The sequence below is a fragment of the Cibotium barometz genome, chromosome 15 (genome assembly GCF_041138505.1).
Source record: "Cibotium barometz isolate CiBa-2024 chromosome 15, ASM4113850v1, whole genome shotgun sequence".
In the NCBI taxonomy this organism is placed as follows: Eukaryota; Viridiplantae; Streptophyta; class Polypodiopsida; order Cyatheales; family Cibotiaceae; genus Cibotium; species Cibotium barometz.
In genome coordinates, this window is record NC_141060.1 from 10,300,443 (window position 1) to 10,324,950 (window position 24,508).

General features: G+C 41.4%; 1 protein-coding gene across 1 annotated transcript in view; it reads left to right on the plus strand.

Annotated features, from left to right (window-relative positions):
• Positions 1-19,958: 19,958 nt before the first annotated feature.
• LOC147630959 (NagB/RpiA/CoA transferase-like superfamily protein) overlaps positions 19,959-24,508 on the plus strand; it is a gene marked incomplete at its 3' end in the record, with an annotated part of 62,578 nt that continues 58,028 nt past the window's right edge. Inside the window, exon 1 of the mRNA XM_086809304.1 lies at positions 19,959-20,331. Coding sequence (XP_086665430.1) covers positions 20,260-20,331 — 72 coding nt within the window. The remainder of the gene's footprint in view (positions 20,332-24,508) is intronic.

Sequence of the window (24,508 nt, forward strand, 5' to 3'; positions counted from 1 at the left end):
ATTGGAATTCAAAGAAGGGGACTTTGTGTTCTTGAGGATACCTAAGACTCGATATGGATCTCTCAAAGGTAGTACTGACACAAAGCTTGCACACCGTTATTATGGGCCATACAAAGTGAGAAGGGTTGTTGAAGTGGCTTATCAATTTATACTTCCATCTACTACAAGAATACATGATGTCTTTCATGTATCACATTTGAAGGCATATGTTGGGCCGTAGGTACAAGTATTGGATGAGATTCCACGTATGAGTGAAGATGGCATGGTGGAGTACATTCCCAAGAAGGTATTGGGAGAAAGAGAGAAGGTGTTTGTTATGCTAAACCACACCTCCAAGAGGGAACTCTACACATTCACATAATGGATGAGCAATGAAACACAACCGTCATGGGGTACTTACCAATGCTTCGAGCTCGTGTCTCTTGAAGCCTCCAAGCTCGCATATATGCTCCAAACTCCAAGCTCCACCTCCTCACTGTCACTGTGGAGTTGATCACACCATCACATAGGCCAATCACACTCTCTCATACAAGCATAAACACACAAGCATGAGAGAGGCACAATGCTAGAATGCTCTCACTCCTCACTCTCTCACAAGTACAAAGGAAGAGCTCTCAATAGCACAAAGGGGATTGTGTCCTTTCATTATGAGAAAATACCTTATATACAATTGGCCCTCATTCACACTTGGGCGCCCAAAACTTACTAAAACTAGGCCTTGGGTGGCCAATGTACAACCTTTATAGTGCCTTTACATAACACTTATTAATGTCCTCAATTAAGGATCATGGTTTTAATCCAAATGGGATTAACATTCCCCCTTTCCTAAAGTAGGTTATGTCCTCAGAACTTGTTACCGAGGTCTGAAGACCTGGTCACCAAATTCTTACGGGAAGATTGGAGTTTCCTGAGTGTGCACCGGAATGCCGAATGGGACTTCCAGAACCCGGTGTCGATCATGCCTTCAAATGTTATGTGCATATAGCTTGGAAGACATCTTAGATGATGGTTATATTTCATTATACCTCTGTCGTATGTTGGCCCTTGGTTCATATCGAACTGTAGATGCTGAGCCTCGTAGCCATCATAAGGTTCTCTAGGTTGGTCTATGAAAACCACTAATAACTTCATGAACCTGACACTTGCTACAATTGCAGGATCTGGTATATTTCGCCAGGTTTTGATCCAATTGAGTAGTTGTTGTCTTTGTGTCTGAATACTGGCAAATGTGGCTAGGTTAAATATTGGAAAATTGTAGGAGACATGAGAATCCCTCTCTTTTGCTACTTAAAACTCCAGCGGTGTCCACCTCCTCTTGACAGGCATGTAGAGTGGATCCACTCGTAATGTTGGTGGCGCACTCATGTAAATGCTACTGTATTCACTGGCTGTTAGAAATTCCTTTCTCCATGAAGGTTGCACTCCAAAATCCTGCAGTTGTGGTGCCTCTTCATTTGTGTGTATGGTAGTGTATCCACCTCTGGTGTGCACTGGATGTTTCCTCCTCCAACTTCTGTAGAATAACTGACCATAAAAGTGACCAGGCGAATTTCCAACAAGTCTGAGAGATGGGGGTTTGCTAGCTTCATGTGTTTTGCCACATTAGACCATAATGTTCCTTCTTTAGCCAATGGCAGTAATTCCTATAATTTTGGACGAGTGGCCCCGGAGAGGGTACGGTAGGGGGTGACCGCATAATATGCCTCTGGGAGAATCTTGCTTATAGGATCGAACGGGGTAATTTGCATTAGGGCATTGAACATAAGCTCTGGCTTTAACAGTGGATTGCCTTGTTGTATGAATTCTTCATATTCTGTAGCTGTCATGGAATCCAAAACATCATTGTTAGTGTAAGGTGTAATATTATAAGCGGGAGGCAGATTACATACCTCCTGAGGTTGCCTTAGTGGAGATGGAACAGGTGCCAATATCTCCTCGGGGGCGAGAGTGTTAGTGGGAAACTCTAATTCAGGTGGGGAGAAGGAAGAGTAGATGCATCTAGCTTGTGAAGAAGTAGTAGGAGGCGTGCTTGGATAGGGGTCGAGAAGCCTACCGGCGATATTATTATACATAAGGTAGGTGTTTTTGAAAAAAGAAGATGGATCCTCATCCTCACCATGACCCGAACTAGGGGGCGGGTGGCTAGGTTTGTGAGCTTGAAAAAAGGTTTGAATTTCAGGGATTTCTTCGTTATCCACATCTGGGTAATTTATGTCAGTTGCATCAAAATTATTGCTTACAGTGGTAAGCATAGCTTCTAAATGCTTATGGATATTAGTATATAGCTTAAGGATGCCCACTGAGTGATATAAGGTAGACCCACAAAGATTTAAATGCTAGTGGGTAATATATCGAGAGTAATCATTGTAATAGCATTAGGCCTCTTATGAGCCTAAAGTGCCCGGCCAGCCATAGTTTGAGTGTGAACATTAATGGCCATGTATATAAGTGAATTTCTCTCATAATACAACATGCTCTTCCATTGTGTAATTGAGTCTTACTCTTACTAATCCTCTTGCTAATCTATTTTCCCAATGCATGCTAGTGACTGTGTGTGAGTGAAGTGAGGTGAGAGAAGGGACGAGTATCCGTAGTGTAACGCATCGGTGTGACAACGCTCGTGGGAGAGGCATGGTGGAATTGCTTCTCAAGGAGTTGTAGACCTTGGAGACCTTAAGGGTTACGAGCTTGGACATTGGAAAGATCCTCATGACAGTTGCGGTTCACCAGGTAATCTCTTGTTGGATGTGTTTCAAGGGGGGTTAGGGTGAGCCATAACATTTCTTACGCTGTTTTGCGGAGCCATCCCTTGGCTTTTTCCATCGTTTTTCCTCTAATCTATGCATTACCCATTGCCCACTATCTTGATTAATGGTTTTCCATAAAAAAGATGTGGATTTGATGGTGATTTATACGTGATTTGGTGTAGAATAGCTCTCCTTTTTGTTTTTGTAAAGAAAACTTTTTGCTTAATTTATTGTTTTTGTTGTTGTTATTGTGGTTTTTCATGTTCTTAGGGCTTGCATATAGTTTGTATTAGGACTTAGTTTGCATCCATTGCATTAAACAATGCAATAAAATACAATGTTTAGTGAATGTTAGCTCTCTTTATTAGTGTTAGACATAGAACTAAAATCATTAATTTTAGCTTAATTGTGTGTTTTTTGTTGGAATTAATTGCATTAGAGTGTTAGCAAGCATTAGAAGTAGCTTAATCTTTCAAAAAATTTCTCAAAACGATGAAAAAAACCCTTGAATTCAATTAATTTCTCTTAATGGACTGGTTTATGTCATTAAGGGTGATTAATCTTGTTCAAGAGGTAAAAAGTTTAGAAAATGTGTTGATTGGGATCTAAATTGATCATGTGAGTAATTAAAATTAGCATTTTTGAGTGTTTTGAGAGCATCTAGATGCATCAAAATACTTAATTACATCAAGTGGAGGAATTTGACTCTCTTTGCTTAATTTTACCTTAAAAGAGGAGACTAAAATTAAGAGTCTAATTAATCTCCTATTTTAGATTAATTTACACATTTGTTGATGCACACAGATTAGCATTCCCTTGCTCTATCCAATGATGTGCTCAATTGTGTGAATTAATTAGGGATCTTAATCACTTTTTTACATAACTCATTAAGATTAAATGAGCATTCACAATGGGTAGATGCTCATGAGTTGTCAAAGTGTCCATTTTGGGAGTCATTTATGAAGGGTGTAAGGGGTGTCATAAAAAGGTTAACTTTTTTGATTCCCACTTATCTTTTTTGAAAAATGTCAATATCTCCTTAATTTTAAATTCAAAAAATATCCCCCCCAAAAAAGAAAATTCGTATTTCCCACTAGACTCCAAAAAAACAAAGTTCACACCGTGAACCTCTTCTGCACTTTAACAGCCTAAGGTTTCACGCCCTAGGAGTCCACATCCAAAACAAAAATCGAATTTAATTTTTCTATGAAGTCTAGATCACGACGTGAAAGACTTCATTCACGCCAAAAAAAAACAAATTTAATTTTTCCATGAAGTCCGCAGAGTTCACGGTGTGAAAGACTTCATTCACGCCCAAAAAAATAATAATTTTGACTTTAATTTTTCCGTGAAGTCGGTTCACGGCATGAAACCCTAAGGTTTCACAGTGTAAGACTTCGTTCACGCCCAAAAAAAAAACTTTGAATTTAATTTTTTTGTGAAGTCTGTCCGGTTCACAGCGTAAAAGACTTCGTTCACGCCCAAAAAAAAATTCAAAATTGATAAAATTTGTGAAGTCCGCTTCACGCCATGAACTGCACCACCCTGCTAGTTCACGACATGAAAGGGGGTTCGTCGGTCCAAAAAAAAAAGACTTAGGAAAACACCCCTCTTTGGAGGCTTGTATCTCCTAAATCGTATATCCAATGAAGACGCTTCAGGGCTCATCGGAAAGCTAACATCAAGCTCTTCAAATTTGGACTCGGTCGTCCGAAGTCAAAATCGACCGTTTTGGCCTCCGACTAGTATCCTCAAAATTTGACCTGAAAATCAAGGCAAAAAACAACCCAAAGAGCATGAAAAATCACAAAAAAACTGCGTGAAAATGACGTCGAACCATATTTGAGCTACTTTTTGAAGGTCTAAACGACAAAATCACGAATGACTCAAGGAGACAAAGTTGTAGTACACCAAAAATACTACAACTCTAGAGTTTTTCGAATTTCCTTTTGGAACACCCTAAAAACCGTGCTGCAAAACAGGGAAAAAATTTCCAGAGAAATTCGTCTTGAGATAGTGATGGAAAATAGGTTTTAGGACCTCCTCTTCCATCTCTGGGAAGTTACTAGCATGCAGTTTTTTTTTAAATTATCTCGTCATTCACGTGCGTATAGCGCCTAAGCTAATTAGGGTGAACAGACACTCGTTTGACCCAACGAAGAGAATGCCATGTCTCTTAAGGTTGTAACGAGTTGTGAGAAAATATAAAAAGCTATTAAAAAAATGTGTGCTTGCTCATTAAGGAGCATTTAGGCAATCAGACATGGTAGTAATAGAGGGATTGCCAGGGATCACACAAGGACTGAACCTAATTGGCTGACATATTCGAGCCATTGAGATCTATGCCACAAATGCACCTCCCAATACCATTGGCCATGCCTATAACAAACGTGACATCGGGTTTTACACCCCTTGTCACTTCGGGCTTTGGCCCTTTACCTAACATCTCCACAAATCCTATAAGTACCAGCCCTTTCCATGATGCCCTCCCCTTGGACATACTGACTAGTCTAGGAAGGGGGGTAGCCCAAGGACTGAGTGAGTCCCTCCCAACACGAGCACTCGCGTACGACCTCAGCGATTTATACAAGAATACAGTTGTACAGATCTCCAAAATCATGGGCAAATACGACGAAACAACAGATTCTGTTCAATTCATACAAATATTTGAACAGATATGTGAAGCCTTTGGAAATCCCAATTTTCCCACTAAGGTACATGCGTTGAACCTATGCTTAGAGGGAAAGGCTACTCGATAGTTCATCACATTGATGCTGGCGATCAAGACCAACTTCAGAATCTTAAAGTCACTCTTTGTCCATGGCTTTTCAAGACAAGGTGATCGCTGGAGTGTAGCAAAAGAATTCTATTCAATTGAGCGTAACCCAAACAAAACCATTAAAGACTTTATCCTTCGGATAAAACTCTTAGACTCATAATCTGAGTCATGGAAGAAATTAAACGATTCTCAATTGAAGAGATGTTTCATGATGGGATTAAAGAAAAATAGCTTACACAACTTGATCATTGTTACTAAACCCGGAAACATTCGATCAATGTTACAAAGAAACAGTACATTTAGATGACGACATGCTAGAAGATGATCATGCTACGAGATGTTCCTCATCTAAACCAAGTGAAGCAATGGCAAAAGAAAGATTGATCTTGGAATTGTTATTCCCTGAATTCTATGTAACCTTGCTTAAAAGCTTACAACTAACATCTCTAAGAGAGGAGATCCTTCAAAATCAACCATCCTTAATGCCTCTACAAGTGAGGAGTGAAATGCCTTGTGCTTAGTGCAATACGACCATCCCAATCCAAATTATGCATACAAGGCACCTATTTTTCTGTATTGCATATATTGTAAATCCTTTGATCGTGATACCAAAAAGTGTCCCAATTCATCAATAATTGACTCAAAACCCCCATCTCTTGTGCACCAAACAGAAATAGTCCAAAGGGTCGAAACTGCTCAGGAAGCAGTTAATCAAATACTTCATTGTTTCTATTGTTGTGGACCACACAAAGTGGCAGACTACACAATTTAGAATACTTCCATGCCCATAGTCACTGACACTTTACAACCAATGTGTGAACGATGTGGCATTGATCACATGTTCTAAGATGGCCCAAGATGAGTTGCTTCAATGCAACTTATCTCATAAAAAACAACTCTTAACATCTTAAGTGTACAAAACGAGCAATTGTCCATGGTATCCTTGATTGTGCTTACACGCTTATTACAACCCAAGGCATGAGAAACGGTAAAAAAGAATGCAAAAGATAATACCTCAACATGGGTACAAGAACATGCTTTAAAGCAAAACCCAAAAGAGAAAACAAAACCTTCTAAACCCAAGAAAAACAAGGAACAACAAACTATCGAAACCAAGGTTGAATTAAAGGACAAGGAAAAAGAGCCTATGGAGGACATAAACCCAAAAGGGGACATAAACTCAAAAGAGCCAAAAGCTATACATGATGCAGAAGCATCCATCTCAAAGGCCACCACACAAACCTCAAAACCTATATGTGCGACACATGGTACAAAAGCCCAAAAGAAAATTCGATCTTGTTGCATGGACAAACATAATGAAAAACTGACAATCCAAAGAAAGTCAAAAAATGAAACAAGTTCTAGTACGTCACTAAGTGAGGATGAAACAAGTTCTAATTCGTCACCCAGTGCACTTAATAGACCAATCAAGAAACTACAACCCACCCAACCACTCCAAATTGAAAATCATAATTATATGACATATGCAGAACGCAAAAAGCAAGCTCAAGAGAGCATGCTTAGCTTGGTTGAGTGTCTTACAGGATCACCAGTTGTGATTGAACGTGATAATGCCAAACCTAAAAAAGTAACCAAAATACAAAACCCAAAGGAGTACCGTTTTCCCTTTCAAGAGGAAGACATACTCTCTATAGAAGGGTCATTCAAGATAGATTGCACGAATTATGCAATTGAGAAAACACGTAAAGAATTCAATAATTCCCTTATAAAATTAAAGCAGTCTACCAAAATACAAAACCCGTTTTCCCTTTCAAGAGGAAGACATACTCTCTATAGAAGGGTCATTCAAGATAGATTACACGAATTATGCAATTGAGAAAACACGTAAAGAATTCAATAATTCCCTTACAAAATTAAAGCAGTCTCTCAAAACCTCGTTTAGAGGAATGCTCTTCTCTAATGGCCAGCATAACATCAACACTTGCACCTTTAAGAGCTCAACAACATGAGTTATACCAAGACATAAAGAGCTCCATAAAATAGGACTCTGAGGATTTGTAAGTTTCCAAATAGACCTCATTTAGAATTGCAAAGGACTGAGTGTGCCAGTGTACACATTGGGTACTCTTGAAAAAGCTAAGAGCCAAAAAGAGAACGAAAGTGAATGAGAATATGAAACAGAAATGGGATCTGAAAAGCTGAAACAAAAACTGAAACATCCATGGTTCCTCTTGAAGATTCTATCATGATATGGTTGAATTTCCCTACAGGCAATGATGTTAAGCGCAAATACGCATTGATTAGTCCTCAAGCTAGTCATAACATCATGAGTCATGACAATAGACACTTAGGTGTCATTGGGACAACCTAAACTCATCCCTACAGACAATGGTCTTGTAAAAGGAGCCAATGGACAAAACATTAAAGTTCCCGATTATTTTAGTTATGCTACTCAAACCATCAATGGAGATGTGGAATTTACATTCCATGTTATCCTAGATTCCCTTGGGTATGATGTCATCCTTGGTGGAACTTGTATAAGTGACTCGTTGTAGTCAATAGATGAATCCATGTAAACAATCACCTTGAACACTCTTGCAGACATTGTACAATTGCTATCACGGGAGGAAGAAACCTTGGAGGAGCTGGAACTTCCAACATATCTTACTGTGAAAAGATCCCTAGGATTTTGGTTAGATTGGAGATTTCAAATAAAATCACCACCAAAACTCAAGCACAACTATATCCAACACGAGAACACAATCTCATGACCCTCGAGTTATGGGATTTGTTAGGTCAAGAAACACTCACGACTCATCTTGAAAGAATTCCCTTTATACAAGACTTGAACATGATATATTTGGGGTACTTTGAACATATAATGTATATTGAAACTAATCCCCTTACTTGCAAGTTTTTTGTGGTTGATTATGTGTTGGAAGTAGATTTGATCTTGGGGCATAAATGGACTTTTGCTACCCAAGCACCACTGTGCTTTGCTAGCGATAGAGTCATCATGATGGTCAATGACAAAAAGATGAAAATACCATATTGCAAAGAAAAGGATCCAACTTTAATGGATCTCTATGATGCTGAATGCAAAAGGTTAAAAGCCTCTTCCACAGAATCCCCTCTATAAAATGACCTACCATCTACGTCAACGACCAACTTCGATAAAGCATCTACTCCTTCAACTCCATCCTCGCCAATGAAGTTCGATGCCAAAACATCGCAATCAACAGCCATTCCTGAAGAAGTCCCCCCCACGCAACCATCTATCTCTAACAAGGAATTCAAAGGAAAATCCCTGGAGCCTATGCCTCTTCATCGTCAAACCTCACGAAAGGAGACAACCGCATGCTTGAAAGCCTCATCATTGACAACTACTCCACAAGAGACTCTAATCTTATCATCATCAAAAATACCCATGAGTCTCAAACCTGCAGTCTCAACGCTAGTATAGGTTAAGTTTTGCACAGTCAATAAAAGTAAACTAGCCAAAAGAAGCCTAGAAAGAAAGCACACAGTGTTAGGAATGCTAACTAGAGAATCATTAGAGCAATGGAGCGGGCATGGAGAACGAAGGAAGCTCAAATAAGGAAAGGCGATACTGCCGTAGAGACAGCGGAAGCTATAGAATAAGAAGCACCTCCGCACCATCCACTACGCCGACCAAGAAGATTAGCTAATGGGATTCCACAATAGCAGCAGAAAGATTGATTCCGGAACAACTAAGGAATCGCCGGATAGCATTGCACATCAGCATGAGAGACTGATTTCGAAACCACCAAGGAATCAAGAAGAAGATTTCAGGAACCAAAACAGGAGAGGCAGGAAGCTCAGGAAGGGGAAGAACTAGTAGTTGTGTGGGCAGGATGTCCCTCAAGTATGCAAAATTCAAAGGCAAGAGTGAGAAGTACCAGGATGCCCACATTTTCACCTTTTAAAGCATGTTCCAGAAAAATAGAGCTCCGTTAGGAAAAAAAAGACGAAGTATTTTGCTACAATGTTGGGTAGCAAAGCCACCAGCTTGGCATGCCCAGTATGGACTGGAGCACTTCCAGACATTTGAAGAGCTGAAGAAGGCTTTCTTGAAGAGATTTAGGAAAGACAAAACCATAACAAAAGTGCTAGAAAAGCTGTAGAGGATGACACAAAAAAAGAGGCCAACAAAAGACTACATGACTGAATTCAGAGCAATGCTGATATGCGTGGACCAACCCAACCGTCCTGCCCTAGCCACACTGAGCCATTGGTTTGTGAGAGGACTGAGGGAGAAGCTCTAGACAGTAACAACCTCATACGACCTATAAGCGCTGACCTTTAAACAAGTGGTGGTAGGAGCCGCCAGAGGTGAAGGAGTCCTGAAGTAAACAAACAAAAACCCCAAAAAGAAAAAGAAGAACAAGAGAAAGAAAAAAGAGGAAGAAACCTCAGAATCTGATCCAGAGAGGATACCTCATAGTCAGAATCTAGTCAGGAGTCGGACGCTAAAGAGCAAAAGCCCCAGAAAAAGAAAGGCAAAAAGTAGGCAAAGAAAGTATGGAAGAACTAAGGACCGCCCTAGGCAAGATTGTCGAAAGGACACGTAGGATCCCCAACTTAGACCAGATGTCTGGTGCACGAGGTGCAACAATCAAGGGCACACAAAAGAGGAGTGCCACTTAAGATGCACACAGCAAGTGTGCACCATCTATTTCTATTGAAGGTACAATCACTCTACAGAGACATGTTACTATAACATACAAAACAGGAACCCAAGGGTGGTGGAAAGGCAGCAGCAAGCCTCCACTGTCAATCAAGTCACCACAGGACCTCAAATCAACAGACCGTATGGAAGAGGAGGTGGAAGATTTGGGGGAGGTGGAAGATTCAGTCCAAGAGGAGCCTATTTCTATTGCAATGGTATGGGGCACAAACAGAATGACTACCCCATATTGCAACGCCATCTGCAAGAACTGAAGGAAATAAGGCTAGCAAGGGAGGCAAACATGGCAGGAAATGATGCAGCTATGAATATGGTGAAAATAGACCATGGAGAAGGAAGGACAAAGCCACCAAAAGCGATGGCCCTATGACAAGATCACAAGGACTTGTCAAGATGCTGATAGGCAGGAATGTCGAATTAGAACAGAGATAGAAGCCAGAGCAATGGGCAAAACAATAGAAATTCCGTGACCAAATCACCAAACTAGTGCAAACTGCATAAGGAATGATGAGAAAAATATAGGAAAGCCCATGCCTAGAAAACTCTGAAGAAAATTTGGATAGGATCAGCCTGATCAAGAAGAGAGAAAATTGTGGTAGGAAAGAAGCCAATCTAAACAAAAGAGCAACTTTAGGAAAGATGCAAAAATGCCTACTAGAGCCAATTACAGCCTAGAGCAACGAAGTGTCGCAAGGAAAGAAGTAGAAGAAAATCTGGAGAACATCCGAAATGGAAAACTAACAAGGGGAAGTTAGGAACGAGAGAAAGAAGTAAACCAGGAAGAAGAAAGAACATGTAGAGATCAAGATGAGCCCACTAGCAAGGAGAAAAGCAGTAATTTCTGAAAGGAGTATGAGTTATGGGAGGATCTCAGCAAGATGAAATTGAATATCACTCTAGATCAAATGCTGAACCTAGTTCCCAACTACAGACAGAAGTTGCTGGCAGGCCATAATACCAAATGAAAAATTGGCACAAATGCATTTGTAGGAAGAACCAGAAAACCCAATGGTAGAATGCAAGAATGTGGAAACTGTTCAAAACTGTGACGTGTGTTCTAGAAGTAACCATCAGGGGATCAGAGGTGAGACAGTGGCAAGACTCATTTTAGATAGTGGGTCAGGGGTAAACATAATATCAGATAACCTAGCTACAAAGATAGGAATCACTAACATGCAACACGCTCCATTCCAGATTCGCATGGATAACCAGGGAAGGGTCCGACCTATTAGGATAATCATGGGAGAATAGATAGAGGTGGCAAGATGTAGCTTCATTGTTGTGTTCATTATTCTCAAGCTGACCAAGATAGCAGGTGCATATCCCATGCTCCTAGGAAGGACTTAGCTCTCGGAGTGGAAGAATAAAGCATAACTGGGAGACGAACAAGATCACGATCAGAAGAGGCAAAAAGAAGGTCTACATCTCAATGGTAGGAAGAGATTGGCTAAGCCTAGGAAATCGACCAATGCATGCAAACCGCCTGAACTACCTAGAAGGGGTAAAAGATGATGAAGAAGAGAAGATCTTGAAGGAGAATCCAAATCTGCTTTCCTTGTTTGAAGTAGGCATAGAAAGGATTGTGCAAAGGTATGACCCAGAGGTCTTGGTAGCTCATCTTAAGGTGATAGTCAATGAGGAAAGCACTTGTAAAGAGAAAAAAGACACTCAGGATAATGCGGAAGAGCTACAGGCAGAACAAGAAAAATCCACGGTGGCTCTAAAACAGGAGGAAGCCGAGCTCATGAGAAGAAATATTAGAGTGCAAGAAGATGAGCTTGAGGAGGTAAAACTGGGGGATTATCAACCCAAGACTGTCAGGATTAGTGCCACACTGAATCAAGAATTCAAAGGGAGGGTCCTTGAATTGTTGAATTCCTACAAGGATGTCTTTGCTTGGAACTATTCAGACATGAAGGGGATTGATCCCAATTTCTATCAACATAAAATTAACCTGAAAGAAGATGCAACCCCAATCGGGTAGAGTAGATACAGGATGAACCCAAATGTTATATGCACATTATATGTGCATATACTAGGAGGCTAACCCACATTAGGCTTATGAGCTTGGGAGCATGGGAACAAGATCTAGTGGAGCATGGGTTAGGACAAACCTTAAGGGTTAAGGTTAGGGTCAGGCATCCAAGGGTCACACATGGGAAATGGAGAGTCAAGAGTCACTTAGGGCCCTTCTATATAATAGGGGCATGGGGCACACTCATCAAGGGGGGCTTGGAGGCTTAGGCTATGGTCTCTTGTGTAAAGGATCATATCTACTCACCTACCATTTCACACTATAGCTACATGCTATTGGATTGGAGTTATACCTCTTCATGATATGGGACATCAAGGTAAAGGTATGATGTATTTCATTATAATTCATGTGTGCATCCCTTGGGCTTGGGGGTGGTCGGGTGTATGAGTTTATGCCTGATTAATGCATGTTTATACATAACAATTATTTAGAGAGAACTTAGGGTTTTAACACCAAACTATGCCAAACAGGTGAAGGAAGAGATTAACAAATTATTAAAGGTGGGGTTCATCTATCCTATGGATCGGGCAGGATGACTGTGATTGATAGTTATTGTTCCAAAAAAGAATGGGAATCTCAAGGTGTGCATCCACTACCACAAGCTGAACGCTTCCACTATATCCAACCCGTTCCCATTGCCTTTTATTGATTCCTTGCTGGATGTAGTAACGGGGCATAAAACATATTCTTTCCTAGATGGATTTAGTGGGTACAATCAAGTGCGAATGGCTCATGAAGATAAAGAAAAGAGTGCTTTTTGTGATATAATGGGGAGCATTTGCCTCCAAAGTGATGACATTCGGGCTGAAAAATGCTCCTGTTACATTCCAGAGGATGGTTCAGGAAATATTCTATGAATACCTGACCACCTTCATGAGGGTGTTTGTGGATGACTTTAGTGTGTTCGAGAAGAAATAAGAACACATCACACACCTCATAATGTGTCTAGAAAAGTGCAAAAGGGATAGATTTAACCTAAATCTAGCCAAGTGTACCTTTCACTATAACCAGCAGTGGATCTCTCTTGGGATATATAGTGTCTGCGAAAGGACTTGCGGTGGGTCTGGCCAAGGTCGCAAATCATTGTAAAGGTGCAGCCCCCCAAGAATGCCAAAGAGCTTGCAAGATTCTTAGGACTAATCAAGTGGCACAGTAGATTCATGAAGTTCCTAGCTAATGTGGTAGTGCCTTTATACAACCTAATGACGTGAAGGATGCAGAATATGTCTGGTCCGGAGGCATTTTGAAATTTGAAGAAGATATTGTCAATAGCGCCCATCCTCCAGCATCCCAAATATGACCTGGTGTTCCATGTGTTTGTCGACGCCTCGGATGTGGCCATTGGCAGTGCTCTAATACAGAACGCACAGGAGGGATGGTATAGACCAGTGTACTATGCGAGTAGGAGGCTGTCTAGACTAAAAAGGAACTACTCCACCACAGAGAAGGAGTCACTGGGAATGATCTACTCCATCAAGAAGTTCAGGCACTACTTGCTGGGTAAGATGTTTGAGTTTCATGTAGATCATAAAACTCTCATGTACTTAATAAACAAACCAGACCTAGCGGGAAAGTTGGTCAGATAGATGCTCTTGTTACAAGAATTTGAGTTTAACATAAGCCACACCCCTAGGAACAAACATGCAGTGGCAAACTTCATGTCACAACAACTGGAAACAGGAGAAGATCTAGAAGGGGTAGAAGACGATGTAGCTTTTCTTCATAGAAGGAGAAAGGTGCAGCTGGTATGATATGGTGAAATGCTACAATTCGTGTCTAACCTGTCCTTTCCGGAGTACATGTCCAAAGATTAGAGAAAGAAGCTGACTCTCCGCAGTAAGTCATTCATGGTAGTGGCTGGGCAGCTCTACAAAATGGGCATCGAACCAGATTCTCAAGAGGTGTGTTCCCGAGCATGAGCAACAGGATGTGTTAGCAGAAGCACATCAAGGTGTAAGTGGTGGGAACTTTTCCAGAGAAGTCATAGAACGAAAGGTATTTCAAGCAAGTATGTGGTGGCCAACTTCATTAAAAGATGCCCATAAGTTCTCAAAAGAGTGCGGCATGTGCCAGGGGATGGGGCAACCAAGCAATGCAGACAAAATGCCCCATAATGCATTCCTGCCACTCGAGCCATTCCAGAAGTGGAGTCTCGACTTCGTCAGCGCATTCAAACCTACTCACAGGACAGGAAACAAATACATTTTGGTGGCCACTGATTATTGCACACAATGGGTAGAGTCCAAGGCCCTTAAAGACTGCAAGGCATCATCTGTGGCAAAGTTTCTTTATAAAACCATAATGACAAGATTTGCATGCCCCATAGAAAAAGTGAGTGATCAAGGGACTCACTTCAAGTGATCATGAAACTGATGGATCAGCACATGATAATACACAAGAAGTCGACAGTCTACTACCCACACCATAGGCCAATGGGCAAGTAAAGGCCACCAGTAATATCCTTAAGGGAATCTTGATCAAGATAGTAAATGAGAACAGGAACGATTGAGACACGAAGCTGCACTCGGTATTATGGGCATTTCGGACAACTTATAAGAATGGAACAGGACTTACACCATTCAATATGGTGTATGGACTAGAAGTAGTAGTGCCCATGGAGTTCTTGACACAGAGTCTCAAGATAGCAATGGCATAAAGGCTCTCTCCGGAAGAATCTCCGGAAGAATCAGAGATGCACATGATTGAACAGGTCCTAAAGCTTGATGAAAGAAGACTGCGGAGCGCATGGACAGCAGAAATTGTGCAAAAGAGAAGAAAGTTGCAGGTGGACAGGAACACAAGGTTCAAGATATTTGAAGAAGGAGATGATGTTCTGCTATTTACATCAAGAATGGGACCCCACCCACGAAAATTGAAAATGAGATGGACGGGCCCATACAGGATTGTCGGGAAGTTGGGAACAGGAAATTTCAACCTAGCGAGTCTGAATGGTGAAAAACTCAAGCAACTAGTAAATGGTACAGGTTGAAGCCCTATTATGGAAAGATACCAGACGGAGGGACGAAGTGTCCAGAAGGGATTCAGAATCCTGGGCCGGAGATAATTGAGAAACCAAAACCTTTGTCCAAATAGGATTAGGAAGAAGGACATGATTCCAGAGGATTAAAAAATGCTAACAAAAATAGGCAAAAATTAGATCCCCCATGTGTAAATATGATAACAATGTGTATAGACACTGAGGAGCTAGGTGGCAGTAGCATGGCACGAATAGAAAAGTTGAGGTTGCTGCCACAAAAAGGGGTGCATGGACGTGTAAAGGCCATTGGTAACCTTGCAAAGAGTGCAAAAGAGACTAGTGGTCGAATAACAAGGGAGATCTGGGGCAATCATGGAAAGATGAAGCAATTATGGCCGCCTTTGGGAAGGGTGCACCTCACAGCAGCAACGGCCGAATGCCTCTCCATCGAATGCATAGTTCCCAAATCAACTTTTGAAAAATTACCATGTGCACCTAACTCTCCTCCTACTAAACCCTTCTCGCTTCCGCTTTCTTCCAAGCATCCCTAGCATTCTTAAGGAAGAAGAAGACATGGTGTTGGAGTTCGAAGCCCTGCCATCAACACTGTACAAGGACATTGACAAGCATGCATAATGGCTGGAAAGGATGGGACTCAAGGAGTTCGTGGAGCTACCCTAGGAGGAGCTCCAATAGAATTACAAGGTAGCAGAGCAGCTGCAGAAAACAGATAACATCACACTCCCATCTAGTGAGAAGAAAGCCTTTAATCCCCTCTACGTGGCTGAAGTGTTCAAGCTTCCAGTAAGAAGGTGAGGGTGAAGTTAAGGCAATAGAGGATGAGGACATCATAAAGGAATTTAGCCCGATCGAAAACTTCCAAGAGTGGGCGAAAAGAGATAAGGCAGAAAAGGAAGAAATGTAGCAAAGGCTCTAGGAAGAGAGGAAGCAAGGAAACACGGAGTTCTGCAAAGAGGCGACCCTCGAACACATGAGGAGTGTAATTCATGTGGCTAAACAAGTGGGGGCCGTACAACCATCCAACTAGAATGAAATCGCATGTTTCATGAACTAGTTGGACAAAAGCATGGAGAAACAAGGCCAGTGCAGCTCGCATGCATGGGAATCGGCATACAGAAGAAGCCCCTCATTTGGATCTCGGGTTGTTCGGGGAAGTGGTGGAATCTCATGACTTGCGAACCTTGGTGAGGAGGCAATAGCTCATGCACCGAGCAGGACTACCATTGCGCCTTGCCAATGGACTCTAAACCACCCTATGGGTGGAAGTGGAGGCAAGGGGGAAGAAGGAGGTCAAGAGAGCTTGAGCAGCTAGTATTCGAGAATGCTACCATTCTCCCAGAGCTAAATGAGCCACACATTTTTGCTGCGGGGATGGCCATCAAGGTAATGGAAAGGACCAGGAAGAAGTACCCCTACGCGAAGCCCATCAACATACAGTTCCGAAGGGTGGATGAAAGAATGGGGGTCAGCCATGCAAGAGTAGGCAACACGAAGAGGGCTTATGAGTCCAGGTATGCCCAGGACAAACCAATTAAATTTATATTTGGGGGCCTTGCCACATAAGAACGACCAGAAGAAGGGGGTTGGAATAGGCCTTAGGAATTGGATCCGGATTCCAAAAATAACGTTTTGAATTTTCAAAGGATGGAAGAAGCCGGGAGAAAATAATAGGAAACCATGTGCGCTTCGCTGCTAACACAACGTCCACCATGATCGCTAAGCGTTGGGGATCATCCAACCACCGGCCGCCGCCCAATGTCATTGTCTTGTGTATCTGTTGAGCAACAACTTTCTTATAACAACCTTGTAACTGAATCTTGCCAATGGGTAGTACCCAGGGTGATGAAAAAGGTAAAAGAAACACTATCGTGATAGGAAAGAATAGGGAGTGTCAACCGTGGACTAGGGCATTGTACTTTGAGTTAAGTCTCTATTGTAACTAACTCCCTTGGTGTAGGCAGATCGGCGGCACAATGTGCTAGCATTAACTTATCATGTTGGGCACATTTGTATTAGTTGCGTCTCCTCCAGACTCCTCCGGAGCTGACTATGTGGTTTGGAACCACTCAGGTGCCGGGTCTAGACCAGACACTGACACGTGCAAAGTGCAACGCATCCTTAGGACATTACATTTTGTCTTCTTTACTGCACTTCTTTAGTCAGCAGAAGGACATGTAGTGTCCTTCCTCTCATAGCTACAAACTGTATCATCATAGATACGTGCAAAGTGCAATGCATCCTTACTTCTCTAGTTAGAAGGACGTGTATTGTCCCTCCTCTCACACATTTGTTTGCAAACTGTATCATCATAGATAGGTGAAAAGTGTAATGAATTCTTAAGACTTAATTATGTTTTGTCTTACTTCATTTTGATAATCATGAGGTGAAGCTTGAAAAAAGAGAACAAAAGGACGTAACGATCTGGGAGATCTAAGAACTTAGCTATAAGCTCCCGAAACTCTTGAATGAAAGCCTCAAAAGGCCTTCATGCCAATTATATCTTCTAAATTTGACAAAAATCCATAGTTTCATCAGGTTCTCTCTAACGAAAGTTTCCAAGAATATAGTCTTGAAGCTTTCCTAGGTCTTAGGAGCTGTGAGTTTCAACTTGAAATCCTGCCACCAAAAGGCACAATCTCTTAAAAACATTTCTACCGCCATTATTTTATGCTCCTACGGGCAACGAACAATGGCAAAATGTGTCTCCCAATGACTCAACCAGGCTCTGACAAAGTCTGGATAACATTCCTTCTTCTCCCTAGAAAACCACTTTGGAGTAAAAGAAGGATATGTCCCAAAAGTACCCAATGGCCCAACCTGTGGGGGGGGTCCATCATTGTTCACTTTGTGCCACTCAAGTCTATAGATCCTGAACTTGTTGGAATAAATTTTGTAGCTCATTTGGATTGATGAGGACCCTCTATGGTTGTGGCAACCCCACACCCACTATAGCCTGAGAAACTACTATTTGGGAGAGGACCATTAGTGTCTTGTCCCATATAGCAAGTCTATGACCAAATTGGTCACAGAGAAGGAGAAGCTTCCATGTTTTCTACCAAACATTTCCAAAAGTTTAGCTTTTATTTATGTGTAAATCATCTTTCTTTAACCCATAAAAACTAACAAAGCTTTAGTTTTCTTCATTAATTTTTAAAAATTTTATGCATGAATTTTTAGGAAAATATTTCACTTCTTTGTTTTAAAGAGATGAATCTCAGTTAAAGAAATGAAGCGTTGCTTTTTGCCAACTAGAAAGACGGATAAAATAAAATCTACAGTTGCCTAAAAGAACTTTACACATGTCAAAAAATAAATATGTGTACATATGGGGTCTTCAGTGTTTTGGCAAAAAATATGGGGTGCCCAAAAGAATTTTACACATGTCAAAAAATAAACATGTGTACATAGGGGTCTTCAGTGTTTTGGTCGTGGGTGGCAAAAATTTATTATAAGATGATGTGTAGTTTACAACTCAATCCACACGTAATCAACATGGTTGAGTAATAGATTTGCAAGCTACACCTAGCATGTGCCAACATGATGGTCCACGGAACATGCAACGTCATGCTTAGCAAGGTCAACAATAATGTGGTGGCTCTTGCCAATGACACCAAGGTAACAATTATCATGGCATAGAACTGACTATTGTAGACGATGGTGATATGATAGTTAAGAGAACTGAAGTCTAACTATAGGCGTTGCTAGTAGCCATAATACTTTGGCTGTACATAGTGTTGTCAAAGACAATAATTGGAGCAAAAAATACATTAGTCGTCATTGATAGCCAAAGACACTAGTCATCGACTGCCTCCTAGTTGGTAAACATTACAAAGAATTATCTATTGTCATTGTTGGGAAAAAAGAAACCAACATATAATAATCAAAACAAAGCTTCTATGGTCGTCGCCAATAGGCACATAAGTAGGTTTCATCATATACTTAAGCATATCAAACCTTAACCAAAAAAGGTTTAATGTTTCTCCAAACCCAAAAACTACGCTCAAAATTTCTGGCCAAGCATAAAGAAAAACATATATTCATTTCTCTCCTTATCGGAGTGGTTACTATACAATGAACATTTTTGTTAAATGGATAACCATCTCTCTCACATACAAAAAGAAATCATCTTCCATTCAACACATAAATAAGAAAGCCATTCTTTTAAACAATATATGGGCTTTGATACCAAATGAAACACACCAACATCAGGTTCCACTTACTTATGTGCTTGCCCAAGATCGAATCTCACCATGCTAGAAGCTCATCCAATGCTAGAAGCTCATCCAATGCTCACAACACTGTTGTATATCACATCAAATCACAAAAAAATAAAGGGAAAATATAAGCGCTTTTTTGGCACACTGTGATGGGCATTAGTGCTAGACAACCAGTCAAAAATAAAGATAATGCTTGAGAGTAAAATAGAAAATACTAGGATTATAAATTGAAGTAAATGTTTTTGTTCCTTGAAAATAAAGGCAATGTCAGATTTAAACTAGATCTTTCAATTCTAATCGGGAAAAATACACTCTGAAATGGTGGGCATATGGGGCAATGTCAGAAATAAAAAAGGGATGACCTTTAAGCTCAACCGGAGTTTATTGAAAAAATGCATAGGTGAATGGGGTTAATAATTAAAATTTCGAAATGTGAATCTTTAAAATAAAGGCTAGGCAAAATTACAAATGGTTTTTGTGAATGAAAATTTCAGTGGAGGGTGGTTTTTTTCAGACACTGATATTATTATTATTATTATGGTGTGGGCACCTTCGTGATTGCACCATGTTAGAAAGGATATATGAAAGTGAGATGATAGATTGTGCCTATGGGTAAAGGGAGTGCCCATACCCTTCAAAATATACCCTCCACCATCGCCACAGCCATAGCCTTCGCTTGCAAATTTCAGAACTTATACCCCTTTCTGGCATCTCTGGAAAATCTAAGACAGTAGTACAAATGGCTTCGCTCTGCTCACAAGTGCCTTAAACCTTGCATTTTGCTTTTCTGCTTTTTGCTTTGGGTCTCTCGGCCATGGACTCCAGCGCAGAAAACGCACTGCAAGCAATCCGTTACACGCGTGGTCACCTCCAGCTTCTTGATCAGGTAAGGCTCTTTCATTTTGCCAAAGACCGGGCCCTTTTTCTTGCTTTGATTGCAAATCAGTGCTCACATTTGCTCTAGAAAATGGTAATCAGCACAGCAGTTTGCACCCTAAATTCGAAATTGGGTGCTGCAGTCCTTCACCCTTGATGTTTTGGGCATGTAAACCTCTGTGTGATTTTTTTTCCAAGATGTAAACCTCTGTTTTAGTCTATCTTTCGGAGCATAAGATAGAAATTTGTGAAATTAATCGCTACCTTACACTGTGCAAGGCTTTTAGAGATGTGTGTAAGACTGAGGCAAACGATCTATTATGAAAGGCCACCATAATCTTGTGAGTTTCATGATAAAGCTAGGGTTTGAGTGTAGTTGTTAACAATGCAATGAATCTCAAGCTCTTCCGGCCAGACAATGCTGTTATGGAGTTCTTGAAGTGCCCACCATGTATCATCGTGATGAGGTAGAACTTCAAAGGTTATGTAAAACTTTGAAACCCAAGCTCATGCACATTGATTGGATGAATATGATTTGAGAAAGAGCGGGCTTGGCAATGTCATAATGTTTAAATTTGATGACAAGATCCACTCCTTGAGAAGTAATTGCAAGGAGGAGAAGGCATTTTGATTGCCTAATGGGATGCGTTTTATGCATTTATTTGGTGTTCAAAAATCCTAACGGTGTGCAAACAAGGGCAAACTGAAAAAAAAAAGCGTTTTGAGGTGTTTTTATGGTTGATTTTTGCAAGGTTTACAAGTTGTTGAAAAAGTCTCTCTCCCCATCCTGCAGTCTCACTATATAACTTGGTATATATGTATATATATATACATATATGTATATATACATATATGTATATATACATATCTGTATATATATATATATCTGTATATATATACATGTATATATATACACACATATATATATATATATATATCTGTATATATATACATGTATATATACACACATATATATATATATGTATATATATATATCTGTATATATACACACACACACACACACACACACACACACACACACATATATATATATATATATATATATATATATATATATATATATATATATATATATATATATATATATACCAAGTGTCACGACGCGGTTGACTCGGCTGTCACCATTTGGGCGCCCAAATGGCCTCCCGTGACTCGAGCCTGTGGGCTCTGGACTGGCATCTGTATGTAACTAGCACTTATGTCTTGAGCCTGGTGTATGTAACTAGGACTTATGTCTTTGGGCTCTGGAGTGGTAATTAGGACTTATGTGTTGAGCCTGGAGCCTGGAGCCTGGATTGGGTTTGTGAGGCTGAGGACTCAGCCTGCACCTAGATCCTGGACATGACATTCCAGCAGGCCAGGGGGCTCGTTCTCTCCACTCCGAATGGTCGTTGGATACAAGCTACATGAATGGGAGAATGCCCATTATAAGATGTGCATTGGATCACATTTTTGTGTGCTTGTCAAATGTTTTCACGTGAATTGTTTTAGTTTGCTTGCTTGGCCTACCTGTCTAGTTCACAGGTTGGGGATGCCCGCTCGTGAACCATGCACATGAAGTTGTTTGTTGGTGATGTAGCTCGTGGGCCTGTGAAGAGGTGATAAGTATGGTTTTTACACTTGGCATATTTTGAAAGCTTTGTTATGGTATAACGTGCCTTGCAGGTTCACATTCATTAATAAAGTGGGCAGACACTTTTATTAAGAGGCCAGTCCTTTTATAAAGTGGCTGGTCAAGGCATGAAGGGCGCCCCTCTAATATTGTGGTGCGGGCCTTTGTGTGTGTGGGCACCCACTACCTATTAAGGTAATTGAGGCCAGGTGTGGAGTGGCCCAACACTTGGCACCAAGTGGGTGCATGGCCACCCACCACCAACCACCTAGGCGCCTCTCTCTCTCTCTCTCTACATTGAACAAGGGAAAAGCACATGCAAGGAGTAGAAAAATGGTGCTGCTTCCATCTGTACAGTGAGAACAGGCCATACAGCCCTCCTGCTGCAGCCGTACCTGCTGATGTCACACATCCGCACCTGGTGAACCTGTGTATGCTGCTGTACCTGCTGAATTTTACACGTGCACTACTAAATCTGTGTGCAGAACTGCATATGGACTGCTGATGTCATCCCATATGAGGGTGCATGCACATGTACATGCTGATCCCAGGGCTGATCCTTGAAGGGCAACAGATAAAGACAAGGTTTTGGACCAGATTCAGGAGCATGTACTGCTTGTGTGGGCAGGGAAGCCTGGTGGAGGATTTATGAGGCTGCTGGCCAGCGCATGGAGGGTTTTATGACCTGTCGGCTGCAGCAATTAGACAAGGACTTGTCCAGGACCTGGCCGACAGGAGGTTGGCCAGTCCATTGGGATTCCCAAGGCCTATTTAAGGCATTGTTTGCTCATTGTTTTTCTGATTCAGTCCTTCCATGGGCTGAGTCATAGATTAGACTTTAGACTACATGAAGTACACCTTTTGATGGGGCAGTCATGGGCGAGCCAAGACTTGTACACCTTTTTGTACTATAGAATATACTGAATACTCAGCTCTCTCTCTCTCTCTCTCTCTCTCTCTCTCTCCTCTCTATCTTCTGTTAGCATTTTGCATCAAGCATGTTCTAGGCTGGTGTTTCGGGCTGAAAGAAGACTCCCAAAGTTTCTGCAAATGACATCACCAGCAGGTGGTAAACACCTAATCTAAATCTAGTCTAAGGACCCTACTCCCTAGAGGAGTGAGTATCAACAAGAACTCAGCACTTTGCTATTTATAAGCCATGGAAAAACCCATATGGATTGGCTGATCTGCTGTTGGCCAGGTCCCTGGACAAACCCCCTTTGCTGCAGCCGACTCAGATCAATCTCCATAAATGCTGGTTGACAACCTCCTGGGTTCTACCAATGTCTTCCCTACCCACACCTAGTTGCTGTAGCATCTGGTTCTTAACTGGACTTTATCTGTTGCCCTTAAAGGATCAGCCCTGGGATTAGCATGTACATGAGCATGCATATGACATCCCCCTTTGCTAAAAACTTGATGACGGGATTCCAACTTCTGTTCTTGGATGACTGTCATCATCCCTTTGTGTTTTTCTAGAGTCCCAATCCTATCATTCTCCTGGCAACCTTTTCACTGAAAACCTTGCTGGGTCTCCAAATCCAACTCCAAATCTGTTGAAGATCCATGCATCTGTTCCATCCTGTCCCCTATCCCTGAACACTTTCTTTGGTCTTCTTTTCCTGTGTATTGAGTCTGGCACTCTCACTCCACCCCTTGGAGGATCATCCTCCCTTGGAACTGTTGCCTTGAAGCCTTTCTTGGTGTGCCCCAAGTGGCACCCGACTCACAGGACTGCTATTCCCCTTGGTTCTTGTGGAACACCACCAACCAACCTCCTAGGAACTTATTGCATGTCTTGTGTTCCTCTCCTTGGATTGTGCACCTTCATCTGGGACTGAATCAGTGTTTAGCCTTGCTGAGCATGATGCTGTGATACCAATGTCTTCTGCGGAAATTGGGAGTCTTCTTTCAGCCTTAAATACCATCCTGGAACATTCTTGATGCAAAACGCTAACAGAAGATAGAGAGGAGAGAGAGAGAGAGAGAGAGAGAGAGAGAGAGAGAGAGAGCTGAGTATTCACTATATTTTGTAGTACAAAAAGGGTGTATAGATCTTGGCCTGCCGTCAAAAGGTGGTAAACACCTAATCTAAATGTAGTCTAAGGACCCTACTCCCTAGAGGAGTGAGTGATCAACAAGAACTTAGCACTTTGCTATTTATAAGCCATGGAAAAACCCAAATGGATTGGTTGACCTGCTGTCGGCCAAGTCCGTGGACAAATCCCCTTCTTTGCGGCAGCTGACTCAGATCAATCTCCATAAATGTTGGCCGACAACCTCGTGGGTTCTACCAATGTCATCCTCCCCCTCTGCTAAACTTGATGACGGGATTCTAGCTTCTGTTTTGAAAGGATAGATAGGGTCAATGTACTATAGATTAGCTACCGAAAGGATAGACAGGGTCAATGTACTATAGACCTTGTGTGTACAATAGGCTAGGAAACGGCCGTTTCTTGTTACTATGCTCTAGATGCTCATCTAGCATGGTTGACACCACTGAGGAATTGCTCATCTCATCCTCCTCCTCAATGGATTTGAAGAGAAAAGTCTG